Raw genomic sequence first — 15,280 nt, forward strand, 5'->3', positions numbered from 1 at the left:
CCCAAAGGCCAAAAGTTAACTACTACTACTACTCTTTATGGTGTTCTATTTCTGCTCTGCACTAAGAGAAGAGTGTCTTTGAATTAGCTTAGCACATTCTATTTCTTGGTTAATGACCTACTTATCAAGTATAGTTTGAAATTGTAGCAAAAGTAGACATTCAGCAGAAATATCAAATGTATAAATTTAGATAAGGGTGTAAAGTTAGGAAATTGGCACATGTCAAGCACCAGAACCACTCCTAGTTTAATATCTTTTTTCAACAGAAACTGCAGAAAGATGCAGGGACAACATGATGGTCCATCATTATGGTCTTGTCTTGGTACATCTGTAGAATCTTGCCAAAGTTGTGATTTTTGTTGACATACAAGGACCACAGAATAGCACCATTGTTTGACTATTGTCATTCACTTGTTCAAATTCCTTGTTGGTTGTGTTTCCCCCCCTCCTTTTTTGGTATGAGTATCTGGTATCACATACACTAGATACACATTAGTCCGACTAATTCAGATTCAATACTGTACTTAAAGAGGAAGCTCGCACTCCCCTCCATGCGTTTCTTGATTCCAAGTGCCCTTCGGCAAAAAGGTTAAAATTCAAACTGCAGTGTCATTGGCTTTTATTACTACGTTCAGATGGGCCTTCTCTACTTATGTGAAAGATTAAAAACAATAAAGAAGGAAGAAGCAGCATCCTAACAGTCATATTTGGCAACTAGCTATTGAGTTGGTCTTTGTACATACCAGCTGGCTATAAAAACGCATAACATATATGACTTGGTTAAAGAATGCATGAGTTATAAATGTCTCAGTATCGAACTGTCGATGCCATTTTGCTATGTCTATAGTCTTCTGATCAAGTCAGGGAGAGAAAATTGCTATAAGATTGATATTAATGTAGAGTGTAGACAAGTTAATGAACTAATCTGCACACTGAACAATTGACAGGAAAAATTAGAATGTAAAGGTATAACAAATTGAGCGGGTGGTATCAGAATACCAAACGAACACTCAGACTGTAAACAAGAATTCATGAACAAATCACATTCCACGAGGAACTGCCTAAAACAATTGCATAAAAGAATTTCCAACTGTACTATTGATGGGGCTTTGGATTGTACATTATGGTCGTTGATATACAAAAAGAAGATATTGTACAGGGCGATATGGATAACAAAGAATTATGAGTTGTTGGAACACGAGTAATAATGCTTTCATCTAACATACATAGCCATCATAAAAAAGAAGAAAGAAAAAGCACCTTGGAACAGAGTTGTTACTCGGGACCAATTGCATCTCTCTTTAATCGTAATTTCCCACTTTGGTCTCTATTGAAAAGCTTCTCAACTACTTCATTCCAGTTAGTTCTTGCATCACTGCACTGCGCTTTGCTTGTCATTGCATCTTCCTCCTGTTTCTGAGATGACTCCTCAGTTATACTCTCCGTGGATTCCTCTTCATCTGCGTCCACAGCGTGTGGTATGTTTAAACTGACAGCTCTTTCGAGTGCATCCTTGTGTTCTTTTTCTAATGTCTTCAGCCTTTCAATTTTCTGCACTTTGGGGGGAGTAGTTGTGGTCTCAGCACTAGCCTCCTTAAGTCTCTGCAAGGAAGAGTTTGCTCAACTAGATCAAAATTTGTCCAACACACGAGGGGGGATGTAGCATAGGAGTATCAGGTTCATCTGAACTTTGATGCGGAGCATAAATTTACGTGTAAAATCCACTAAAATTACAATAAATAGTAGATATGAACTCATAACTTTAAAAATATTGTGAGTTCCATGCTAAAAACCTTAGAGGTTGAAACCATAGAGTTTAAATCCTGGATCTGCCTCTGCAAACGAGGATTCATATAGCTGACCCCAACTGATTGGGGATTGAGACATAGTTGATTGTTTGATTAACGTAACTACTGAAAGAAGACAACAATGACTTGCAAGCATGTGGAAATATAGCACGGATGACTATACACTGGTTTTGCTACTATGCATTTCAGGATCTTAACATTGAAAGATTTCAGAGGAAACTGGAAACTGAGCTGGTAGACATTCTAGTTCCATCATATGCAGCATGTAATTCAGATGGAGTACAGTAATTCTAGACTTAAACAACGGAACAATGAGATCTAAAAGTATGGGACAGGACCAATCCATAACATCATACATGCAAATTACCATATGTTACCCACAATTTAAACTTCTATTGGAATTCGGGGATAAGTAGGCTGCTTTTTATAGGTCACAAAGGCAATACTGTTGTCGCAAAAATCTATACCTTCCTGCAAAGGTGAAATCCTTCGCTCAATCTATTTCCATACAGATAGTATTATTTCACTGTACGGATAAAATAAAAAGATCCGGTTGTGTCCAAATGCACATATATTTGGTTCTCTTTTATGAAGACAACCACTCCTCTTATCAATGACAAAATGACTAGGTTTATGCTTGTCTTTGGAAATTTTTGCACGATGAAAGCAAGGCAAAGTACTCCTCATATGTTTTGTACCAAAATGAAATCATAGATGACCAACAGGAGTCCTTCCTTTCAAAGGAAAAAGTGTGTTGATGCTACTTACTGCTAATGCTTTTTCAGATTCTCTTTCTATCCAAATGATTCCATGATCAGCTGTAGCATTGCGTGACAACACGATATGCTCAAATCTTCCGTCAACTGGGATGGCAGTTCTAACATCTGGAGTGTACCTCCCACATCTGTGAAGCAGGAAATTGCATATCAGGAGTATTACAGCTTCACTGTTGCAAAAATATCATAAGCACTGAGTGCTAATATCATAACCAAGAGGAGAGCTTTAAATCGTCCTAACATAAGGAAAAAACGTTTTTTTCTTAAAATGGTTAAGTTGAAATCCAAAACGGTGGTCTCATCTGAAAATATTTTGCTGTAGCAGCGTCTGCACAATAATCGCAAATGCCTAAGCGTGCGGTGACAGTTACATGAAGAGAATAAATACATAGGGTCAGATTTATTAAGATTAAACCAAACTAGGGAAACAAAAACAATGAGGCTAAAGTGCTTCTTGTCCAACAAGTAAGAATAATTCACCAGTATGTGAGATTAGTTCAACTTTATTCTGCACTCGTCTATTTAATGGGAGATAAAGATGCCGATGCATTTCATATGAAACTGTTCTATAATATCTTCAATAATTCAGGGAACTAACGGAACACAATGCCTCTATTTGTCAGGGTTAGTATATCCTAATCAGTGGATTTAACAAGATGAGGACAAAGAATATTGACAAGATCGATAGTTGAACGAACACCACTTAGGAGCACAATGTTTGGGATGACTCATACTAGTTGATAGTGGCAAGCATCAGACCCCAACACCAATTCGATAGACTTATAAGCCGGGCTGTGAAACATAAACAAGGAAATCAAGACAGCAGAATATTAGAAAGGAATGAGATCTCGTCATGCACAGAACTGAGGGAAGATATAACGTATCTACAACACAAGTCAAACGAAGCACACAATGACCACAAGCAATGGTCGGCGGTTCTGTGAAAGTCACACCGACAGAGGCTAGGTTATATCATATTCACTAGTTTGCATTACTTTGACAGTACATAGCACACTAGTAACACTCATCTGAATGTGCTTTACCTGCAGAATCTTCTTTCTACAATGTGATACATACGGCCTGGTGCATAAAGTCTTCTTGGATCTCGGAGTTTTCTGCCCTCAGGAATGAAGGTATCTCTCAAGCATACCAAAAATATCAAGCACGGTAAACTGTTGAAAGCATTAATGCCTGGTATAAGAGATAATTATAGCAATCATGCAACGGCAAGAAATCAGAGAATAGAGAGAAAGCTTTATTATGCACACAGAGTGTGGATTTAAACTAACCAGAAGATGGATTTAAATATATCTTCAAGTGGGGTGGCTGTTCTTGGCAAGAAATCATCCTGTTAGGAAAGAGTCATGGTTACATTGTTAATTCACTGGATGTGACGGTTCATCAATTTCACATGGCAAGCTAAGGAGCAAATTAACACATATACCGAAACTTCTCAAATTTGCAAATATGACCAGAGAAAAACAGTGGAAATTCCTGTTAAAGTGGGCAACTATTTTACTGAAATGTCACAGCAAATTGCACTGCCCAATGGTTTAAATTTCAACTTAGTAAACAACAACAACAACATACCCAGTATTATCCCACACTGTGGGGTCTGGGGAGGGTAGTGTGTAGGCAAACCTTACCCCTACCTTGGAGAAATTTCAACTTAGTAACTGCTGAAAAAATAAGTTATCAGTTAGCGACTAAACTACCAGCTCAGTCGCCATTCCTTGGATTCGTCTTCCCCCCCACATGATAAGTACAAACTCAAGCCAATTGCATTTCAAGTGGTAATATAAGATATATAAATATATAATGCCTGTAGATCTCGACACCCAGATGCTATCTATAACAGGAGGCACTTAAATTTAGATCAGAAAAGGGAAAGAGATTCTAGTTGGAACAGTCTCAATGTACTTCAACTTTCCACTCTTGGCGGTAAATTCCAAAAGAGAACTGTTCATAAAGGAGATTCAATTTTACTGTAAATCAAAGGAATGATTAACTGCTGATCATAAAAATTGGTTCTTTCCTTGTAGCATCTGCAAACTACAGTATCCCAATATTTATTGGCTAAATCAACTGACTACATTACTCTGAACCAGTTAGTAATTAGTCCCTAGTCCATCTCTCTTTTCCCAGTTGAATCGACCACCTCACAACCCATTAATAACATCTTCCAGAATACATTCCCAAAATTTAAGCATTCTCAGAATGAGCAGATGCAGCATATGAAAGCAGTTCCTGTCAATTCAAATTACATATAAGATACTTTTTCTGAAAAAATATTCAAAATTTGTATCACGTCCTCAGTCTTTGCCACAAAAGAATAACCGGTGAAAAGTGTATTATCTACCCACTGACTCAAAATTCTGGATTAGTTTCCGACGCTTACCTGCAATACCACAGAGTGTATTATATCAGCATACTTAACAGCCAAGTTGAGTGACATACACCGCGCTGGTGCAACTGCATAACACCTTAAAAGACTCCTTGGAATTCCCCCTAATCTATCCTTATGATTCGCCACAATCACTGTCAGCAAAGACGCCACACCAGAACCCAAAGAATGTCCTGCAAAATAGAGGTGGCAAAATTAACCAATTTTTAGTAATCCGCCCAACCGTTGGGATAAACTCGAAATGACCCATTAAACTATTGGTTCAAAGTAGGGTGACTTGTTGTTGACTTTACTCCAGCTTGAACTTGAAATGACCCATCAAAGTATCAGGTCAAATAGCGTAACCAGACAGGTAAAAATTCATCTAAACTCCAAAAATACAAATTACATTTGGAGGTTGGAAATTATACAAACTTATAAGAACTTAAGCTAAAAATGGGAAGTCTAGTGCACCAAGTTATCGCTATGCGCGGGTCCGGAAAGGGCCGGACCATAAGGGTCTATTGTAGCACCCTAATTCAGGGAAGTGTCTGTTCCACCGCTCGAACACGTGACCTTCCTGGTCACATGGCAACAACTTTATGAATTACGCCTCGCTAAGAATTTAATCGAACCAGCCTATTTGCCATATTTACCTGCAAATATCATCTTGTAACTCCTCCCATTCTCAATCCAAAGCTTCTTCAAAGTCTCAGACTCATTATTCAAAACCCAAACAGCAGATTTCAACAACCCATGATGTACATATCCTCCATCAAACATCTGTTTTCCCAGCCTATTATCCAACAAAACTTTGTAATCACTTTCGTTTAGTAAATTCAACCCACGAATAGCGACTACAATCTCTTGGTGTTCGTGATCACAGTAGATCAAATACGGAGGTGCATTGCCAGACGTTTGTTCATATGTGACCCGTTTAATGACCCAATCGGGGTTTAGCCTGTACCCGCCCTTCGGCGGGTACTTGGGGCTACGGAGATTTGGTTCGTATACTGCTAGAATTGTACGGCAGATACGTGGAACTGGTTCGAATTCCTCGTAGGTAGCTGTTGGCCACGTAGCACTGTCGTCATTGCCGGTGTATGTGCATCGTTTCCATGCCCAACGGAGACAACCTAAAACCAACACACACTCAGCTCCACAAGCAACTGACATCGGTTACTGTGAGCTCAACTAATACTTAAAACTTTTTTGCAAGGAAAGCCAATCAATACAACTGAACGTACTCTTCTTATAAATGTAAAATTGCTTTGGGTCTTTTCAAAAGGAAAGTTGGGGAAGTAGCTGGAAGTTTCACGTGTGTGATAGAGAGGATTAACTGGAAAAATGGTTGACTGATTTTTATTGGAATGACAGGGACATGAGGGAAAGTGGGGAAAGCGTTGTATACTACGTATATATTACAATATACAGAGAGGATTTTGATTCTGGTTCTTGTCTTAAGGTCTAAGTATGTGTTTTTCCTTTTCTTGATTTTGAAGTCTTGTGCTGCATCATTGTTAGTTGGTGATGAACCGTTGAGTAAATTATGTTTGCTGGACACCAACTATTTCTGTTCGGACCATTTAGCTGGATCTGTTTTAATACATTAGCTTTAAAAGGAAAAAACACTATTCTCTCCGCTTTGGCCAATTTCGTATGTTACACAATATTTGATTTTTTGAGATATTAAGAAGTAATTAATTTTTTTTTTTAAAGTTGTTCTTAGAGTAAAATTATTAATATGGTCAATTTCATTATGAATTAATACTAAAAGATAAATTACTTAATATATATGAAAACAACAAGAAAACCGAAAACAAACAAACAAACAAAGGTTAAGGAAAAATAAAATAAAATAGGTGCACAGACTCAATAGAAACTATTCTAACAAATGGAGTTAAATGGGTTGGTAGACTAATCTTTTACGTCGAAACTTTAGAAAGAAATAGAATGAAGTGAAGGATAAACGTATATAGATACGAATTGAATACTATATCAAATGATTAATGATGACCTATTTTTTCTAATTAAAGTGAACCGGAGAAATTACATCATTTATTACTTTTTAATATTTATTGTCTGACTAGTATTTGTAAGAATTAGTTTGTTTGGGAAAGTCCCACATCGGTGGCCTAAAACAATCTTATGGCCTTTTAAGTTCTTGTCCATTATATGTACTTGACTAAGAATACACACAATTAAGCGTATGTGCAAATATATATCACTATTACTATTAAATAATTGGATATTTAATTAATGTTTTATTTTTTATTTATATAACCGAAATCAGTCTTATTTGAATATTAAAAAAATTGAATAAACAGACACATCTGTTAATGAAATAAAGTGACTTTTCGGGAAAAAACCTGACTTTTTCCCTATAAATAAACGTTGAGAATCCTATAAAATGATTCAGAAAAATTTACAAGTATCAAATAGTGGCTTGTTGTATTCTTAAAAAGATTGACTGTGTTTTTTCCCCCAAAATCTGTATAAGGGCAATAATGTTTTTAAGGAAAGTAGTTCTCACGCCTCGCCTCAAGCCTTCTCAATTTTTTTCCTTTTTCTGATTATTTAACAACAGTATTAACTAAGTGATGTTTAATAAGGCATGAAGAATAATTTAGACAAATACGTTTATGATTGGGATGTGCAAAAATATAAACATGGAATAGAGGCAATGTCAAATTAGTTTAGTTAGATTTTCAATGAATCCTCAAATTTTATAATTTAATAATTAATGTATATTAACACACGATTGAAAGTAGGGTGTACATGGACCGGGTTTGTTCGATTTTTATCAAAATCAAACCAAACCAATTATATTGGTCTGGATTGGTTTAGTTTTGTCAGATTTTTTGGGGTTTTTTTTTTGTTATGTGAATATTATTTCAATCTTACTTTAATACATTTTTTATAAGTAAATATATGTTTAGTAAAAATTAAAAAAATAACAAATATATGATCTATTAAAATATTCTTATGGAAGAATTTTCTTAGTAATACATGATAGTTATTTTTTAGTCGTCTAACAATAATTTTACGTTGATGTACGCTTTCAAGGTTAACCGAATTTAATAATTTAACATAAAAATAAATATGAACATATATAATGATATGTTCTATTTAATTTTAAATTATCAAATATCATTTCAAGCTCGAAAAAGATATAAGAATTTAATAGATTTTGACATATAAATATGAAAAAACAAAGAGATTGACGCATTTCACTAACACTTGATAAGAAAGTGATCATACAACCCATTATTTAAAGTTAATAATATGGAGCACTTCACATTTAATTAAATATTACATCCCATAAGAGAATCGCAAATATTTGTAGACATTTTTTCAAAGAAAATTCTAAAAAAAGTCTTTATATATATATATATATAAATTATATAGTTATATGTCGGTTTGGTTCGAATTTGTTTTACTCAATACCAAATCTAATCGGAATTTTTAATCGATTTGGTTTAACTTTTCAGTTTGGTGCGATTTTCCGATTCGATTTGCATATCCCGGTGGCAAGTACTTCTAACATATTGTGCATGTACTTCAAAAATATGGACGCTCCAAAAATAAATACTTTTACTTTCATAAGAATGACACACACCCCGATGATACTTGGTAGTACTTCCTCCGATTCGCTTTAATTATTTTTTTTAATTTTTACACTTATTAAAAAATTCATATTTTAATATTAATTAATAATACAATTGACCATATTAGTCTTAATTTATTTCTTGAAAATATAACAAATACTTCTACGCTCTTTACTTCAAAAATAACTTAAAAAATTAAATTAAAATTTTCTTAATATCTAAAAAAAATTAAATATTATAGACCACAAAATAAAGGTCAAAAAACTAATTGAGTGGACCGGAGGGAGTATCTGATTAAACCCACTAATTGTATTCCGAATTCGTCAAATCTAAAATTCAATCCTATTGCCTATTACAGCGGAGGTCTAACCAAGTGGAATAAGAGCACATGCAGATGTCTTGTCCGACAAATTAACTAGCTAATTGGTCCAGGTTTGTGAGTTGTAACGTTAATATATGGTTGTACAACTGAACGGGAAGACATTTAGCCGGGATAATGGCAGCACAGGCCTAAACGGAATAAAATGAGGCCCATCTCATCCCGCTAATAAACGGGATGGGATGTGACGGGACGAGACGATTCACGGGTCTTGAGTGGGCCTTTTTTTAAAATAAATAAATAAATATTTAAGCATTAAGTTTGACAACGGCTAATTTTTTAACAATGACTAAATTTTTAAAGTTTGCAACGGTTAGTTTTTTGACTTATTTAATAAATTTAAAACTTAATAAATTATAAAGAAACTAAGTAAATAATTATAAAATATTAAAACAAAAGACTTGTAATGAAATATTTTAGTAATTATAATAGAATTTTAATTTATTTAATATAATTTCAAGCCATTAAGTAACTAAGTAAGAGTATAAGACAATTCATAAAAATAATTCAAGGATTAGAGCCTTTTATTTTATTAATAGAACTTTCAAATTTCACATATAAATATAATTCTTTTGAATAACACATAATCTACGCATCCACCTTCTAGGAATGGTTCTGTTTGAACTAGGCCTCTTAGTAGCCAATTACAAATCATCATATCAATATTTGTAAGCTCCTATATAGTTTCGTTGTAACTTATCTATAATTTCTCTCGGACATCGTTCTGGAATTGTCAATGTTGATTGATGTTCCATGAGTTCCATGTCGTCACCGCTCCCCGTGCTAAGTATCTCATTGTATTCTTCTTCTTCCCTGGTGGTTAATTTTTCAAAACCAAGATTTCTTCTTTCTAAATTAATCCAATCTCTGAATAATACAGAAATTTCTAGCCTGTCATTCGCTAATGAATGTCTATGATCTCCGATTTGAAATCTTGTCGCGCTAAAAGCACTCTCCGATGCTACTGATAATGCTTGAATAGCCAGGATATCTTGGGCCATTATTGAAAGTGTTGGAAAAGCCTTGCCACGCTCCCTCTACCATACCAAAAGTTGTCCGTTGCCTTCTTCTCTTTAATACTTTCCGATCCTTGATTAAGATAAAAATCAAGTTCATCATCAATAGAGGAATCAAAACATGTTAAATCATCCATGATTAAATATTGAAACTTGAAGAAATTGCCCAAAAAATTTCTCCAAATACTTGACGAATTAATTTGAAGCTTGAAAATTGCTCTAAAAATTTGGCCAAATACTTGAAACTTAGTTGATTGGGAGACAATTGAGAGAATAATATAGATAGAATGCAAGAGATTTGAGAGAGAATGATTGATTTTTACGGAAAAAAATGAAGAATGATGGGGGTATTTATAGTTAAAAATAGGGCCATAGTATAATTTAATAACTTAGGGGTTAAATCAAAAGTTTGGGATGATTTTCTTTTTTTTTTGGGGGGGGGGGGGGGGAGGGATATGGCCGTTTATAGCAGTTGGGAACGGCTAAATTTTCAAATAAGGTCGTTGCCCAACGACTCTATTTCAAAAAAAATAAAAAATAACATGCAGGACAGACGGGACGGGACGGGATAAACATGACTAAATGGGCAGCCCGTCCCATCCCATGTACCGTTTAATAAATGAGACGGGACGGGACGGCCCGTCCCATTGGACAGCCTTAAACGTTATTAATGTTTGTGTTTCTTGTTCCAACAACGTGAATAACGTTGTAAGTAACGGCACGATTAACGTCTAACATTTGCTTTTTCTATGTATGAAAGGAAAAGTAGTTACAGTTTTAAAAGTAATTAAAATTTAATCACTTTTTTAAGTAAATATAATTTGAACAAACACACCCTTAAAAATTCAGAAAAATTCTAGCATAATATGTTGGAGTTCCAACATAATATGCAGGAAGTTTAAATAGAGGAGCTCCATAATTCATCATATTTTTCGTGTTGGAGTTCCAACATAATATGACAGAAGTTTATATGCAGGAGCTCCATAATCCATCATATTGTGTTGGAACTTTCCGTGTTTCAGCAAAATAATAGCTATTTTTCAATAACTTTACAAATGTTGGTTATTTTTCGATTATTTGTTCGAAAACTGGCCTGACCGTGCTATTTTTACCTATACGAAGCTCCGCAAGATATTTTTGTTGGAATGCTCTGTGGAGGCCCAGTATAGAGGGTTGTTAATGTAAGAAAACGAATCTTTACACAAATAGCCAGGCGAATTCATTGTTTACTTTTTCTAGTTGAGTATACATATACATTCATTATATTTATACATAATTATATATATATATATACACACACACATATTATACATTCACCGAATATTTTTAGTTTAACCGGTTGGATGAACAACTATTTATTTAGGTCCATAATGTTCATTAACTCAGTTGGGCTAGACAACTCCAATGTGAATATTTGTTGTTCGACCAAGGACGTATCTATATGTTGGAGTATGGAGCACGTGAACTCATGCTCCTCTTTCAAATATAATATTATATTTCTTAAAAATTTCTTAAGTATACATGTGTGCATTCAAGCTCAAATAATCCTATGGTGCAATGATTATTGAGTGCATTTTTACGAATGAAGTTAGGTTCAAATCTCAGTCTGTTGGCAACTTGGCATCTCTACTATCCTCTGTTGTGTTCTAACTAAGTATTTTTTTTTCTTTTTCTATTTGGTTCACTCATTCAAAATCCCAAATTTAATACATTGTAATCCTTGATATTTTTTGTCATAGTAAAATTTTATTATCCCATTACGAATCACTCCTACGTTATAGTATTATGTCTTTTTACCCTCAATATCATCAAATTATTCTAAATTGTGCAAAATTAAAAAAAAAAAATATTCTTTTCTATTGAAAGTTCTCCTACAAATCTAATCAGGGCCGGCTCAACGGTATCCACGGCTTAAAGCCAAACTTCAACGAGGGGCACTAAGTTTTTTTATATTTAAAAACTCGTTTAATAAAATTTTATTTTGAAGTTAATTTTTCTAGCTTTTTGAGATGTAAAATTTTTAATAATTTATTTATAATCGATTTCTTAACTAGGATTATATATATTTTTACTTTCTCGAATTATTATTCAATTCTTTTAGGATTTCTTAATTTTCTATAAGATCTTTATTAAACTCTCACCAACTTCTTCTTCTTCTTCTTCTTCTTCTTCTTCTTCTTCTTCTTCTTCTTCTTCTTCTTCTTCTTCTTCTTCTCTTCTTCTTGGATTTCATTCTCTTCTACCTTAATTCTTCTTCTTCTTCTTGGATTTCATTCTCTTCTACCTTAATTATATTAGTGATTTATTTATCTACCATAAATTCTTCCTATTCTTTGGGATTGTATTAAAGTTTTAATTCTTCTCTCCTTTTTTGGCGTTTTTAATATGCAGATTTATATTTTCTTGTTGACATATTAAAATTCTAATAAATTTAAAAAGATAATACATATACTTACAAACAAAAGATATATAAAAAAATTAGATGCAAAGTAATAAGAAAAGTATAGAACAATTGAACCTGGTTTAACAAATAGTCATGGATAACTTGATATATTACTTTTGCTGTTTCAATATTTTTGGTGCAATTCCGGGAAAGCTTGACAAAAAAAGAGTTCGCAATTGCTTTCTACTATCATATTTGACAGAATATTTTATTAGACAGTGGACTTATAAGTTTGGAAAGGAATATAAAAGATTAAGTAAAAACCAGTTTAAAGAGAAAGTAATAAAAGTAACGTGGGCCATGTGATAATAATGATAATATATAAAGGAGGCAGGACATATATTCACACGCAAGTAACTATTCTTATCCCCAAATTATCTCTATTAGTCTCATAGTTCCCTTATTTATGAAAAATATACTTTTTTTATATACTAAATATTTTTTAAAAATTTCATCAAATACAGATACAACTATTTAATACATCATCAGAAAATTTTGAGCCCCCTAGATGTAGGGCCTTAAGCGGATGCTTGAGTGGCTTTACCATTGAGCCGCCCCGTGAATCCAATATAGAACTTCATAAAAAATACGATGATCAGGAAAACAGAATCCACGAGAGCTTAAACTGAAAGTCCAACCACCGGTCTCTTTGAAAAATAAATGAAAGGATTATAAAGGAGAAAGTGAGGAGATGTAGATTCTGCAGGAGTTACATTTGTGAATAATTTGTATCCTATGCATAAGTTATATTTGTGAATAATTTGTATTCTATGTCCATATAAATTTTTTGTGAATAATTAATATTCTATGTTCATATAAAATGTGTTTTTACTCTCTATGATTCCAGTGGCTAAGGAAAAAGGTTTTGTTAGCTGTGCATCTTCATTAAAGGGAAAACAAATGTCCAAAAATGAGAAAGAAATACCCGAACTCATTTGAAAAACCTTAAAAGAGCAAGCAAAATGGTAAAGAAACTATTGAAGCCTGCAACAACACTTGCATCAATTTCTTATTGCAAGTGTGCTTTCTGCCGAGAACTTTCATACAACCATATAAACCTTTACTTCTAATTATAAATACATTCTGAAAAGAAAGAGTTACAAGAGAAATAAAAGACATCATGCAGAATTTTACCTGGCCTTAGCTTATAATCATTAACTAAACCTTTCACAATACCATACTAAGAGTAATGAAATTTGCTTAATATCCTGATCTGGGCTTCCTTCTTGCCCTCATGTTTTTAACATGAATTTTTATGGTGTATCTGCAATTAAAGAAATACTAAAATAGTTAGTACAAATACGAAAAATGACAATCACACTGATTCTCTTTTGCTGCAAACTTTTGTATTCACAACAACAGAAAATGGGACAATTTAAACTCAACATGAGAATATTATATAAATATAATTTCTTGTCCAACAATATAGCTCTAAGTTCGATAGAACTACCACCTAAAAAAATCTCTCGTAATTTATTAACATTTCTTATGCTAATGAACCAAGTCAAATGTGGGCATAGGCAAGAATGATGCACTGAGACGTAAAATACTAAATCCAAACAAAGATTGAAAAGGAAAAAGATAAACAAAGAAAAAGAAAGTGAAAACAACATGTACACCTTGAAATGTAACGATGACAAAGTAGGGTCTTTAAATAATTCAATGCCCTTTCGATACAAAACGTAACCTCTGTACGTAGAAGAAGAGAAAGAGTGGGAGGTATAATTAGGAAAATTTAATTAGAGAATAGAAACGGCTTTAGTCTCCTCTAATACCACATTGAAAGCATACAAAGGGTATATATGAAATTGGGAAAGAATGAGAAAAATCCAAAAACGGAGAAAATAGATAAATATGATCCTTGGTCAAAGAGAGGATGCCAACTCATCTTTTTATTTTCCCTACTTTATATATATATATTAGCGTTATACCCCATGCCATGCGCGGACAAACTTAAAGAATCCTATAAAATGATGATATGATATATCATATTATTTTAATAAATTTTAGTTTCTATTTTAATTTCTAATACAGAATGCAGAAATATAATAAAATTTATATAATTAAAGGATACACATCATATAGTAATTATTTGAATTATTTATTTCTTATTTTATTTTTTATTAAATTAGCAAGTACTTAGTACTAAATATTTACTAATGTGACTTTTATTAACTTGTCAATTGGCTTAATATTTTGTCACTATTTTTCTATAATATAACATAGACATAATTATCTAAATTTATCAATATATTCTTTGAGTATTATTTACTTACCTCTTATTTCTATTAATTAATTTAAATTATAAATATTCTAATATTATCTTTATCCCTCTCTTTTTATACATTCTTTTCTACTATAATATTTGATTAGTTTTCTCATTTTGCATTCTACTTGTAATTAAAATTATGTAATATTTTTTTATGGTTAAATTATAATTATAAATTCATCAAAAATATATAAAGATAAGCTTCTTTTTTTAAATATACTAATATTTTTAATAATTGTTATTTTGTGTTATATATATATATATATATATATATATATATATATATATATATATATATATATATATATATATAATATTCTTATGTTATGTATAAATATCCTAATATTATTTTATTTTTTATTATTTTTCAATATGGAAGTATGAGTTATATTCTTCTATTTAATAACTAAAACTTCCTATATGAAAATATTAATTAATATATATATTTTACGTTATCGCTTGAAATTCTTTCTTTCTTTAATATTCTTCTTCTACTCTTTGTTTATATAATTTCAATTATGAGTATATGTACGGATTTTCTCATCATAATTCTACTTATAAGTCTTATATTTCTATATTGTTTCTAAAAGTTATATTT

The 15,280-nt window shown here is 32.5% G+C and overlaps 1 protein-coding gene across 1 annotated transcript; it reads right to left on the minus strand.

Annotated features, from left to right (window-relative positions):
• Positions 1 to 1,070: 1,070 nt before the first annotated feature.
• LOC104103198 (uncharacterized) lies at positions 1,071 to 6,281 on the minus strand. The gene is made up of 6 exons (XM_009611082.4): positions 5,624 to 6,281; positions 4,983 to 5,161; positions 3,874 to 3,932; positions 3,628 to 3,756; positions 2,577 to 2,712; positions 1,071 to 1,602 (listed from the first exon to the last, which is right to left on the minus strand). Exons 1-6 carry the CDS (start codon positions 6,141 to 6,143, stop codon positions 1,276 to 1,278), a joined length of 1,350 nt encoding a protein of 449 aa, XP_009609377.1. The 5' UTR covers positions 6,144 to 6,281; the 3' UTR covers positions 1,071 to 1,275.
• Positions 6,282 to 15,280: the final 8,999 nt, after the last annotated feature.

This window comes from Nicotiana tomentosiformis, chromosome 5 (assembly GCF_000390325.3).
Source record: "Nicotiana tomentosiformis chromosome 5, ASM39032v3, whole genome shotgun sequence".
Classification (NCBI taxonomy): Eukaryota; Viridiplantae; Streptophyta; class Magnoliopsida; order Solanales; family Solanaceae; genus Nicotiana; species Nicotiana tomentosiformis.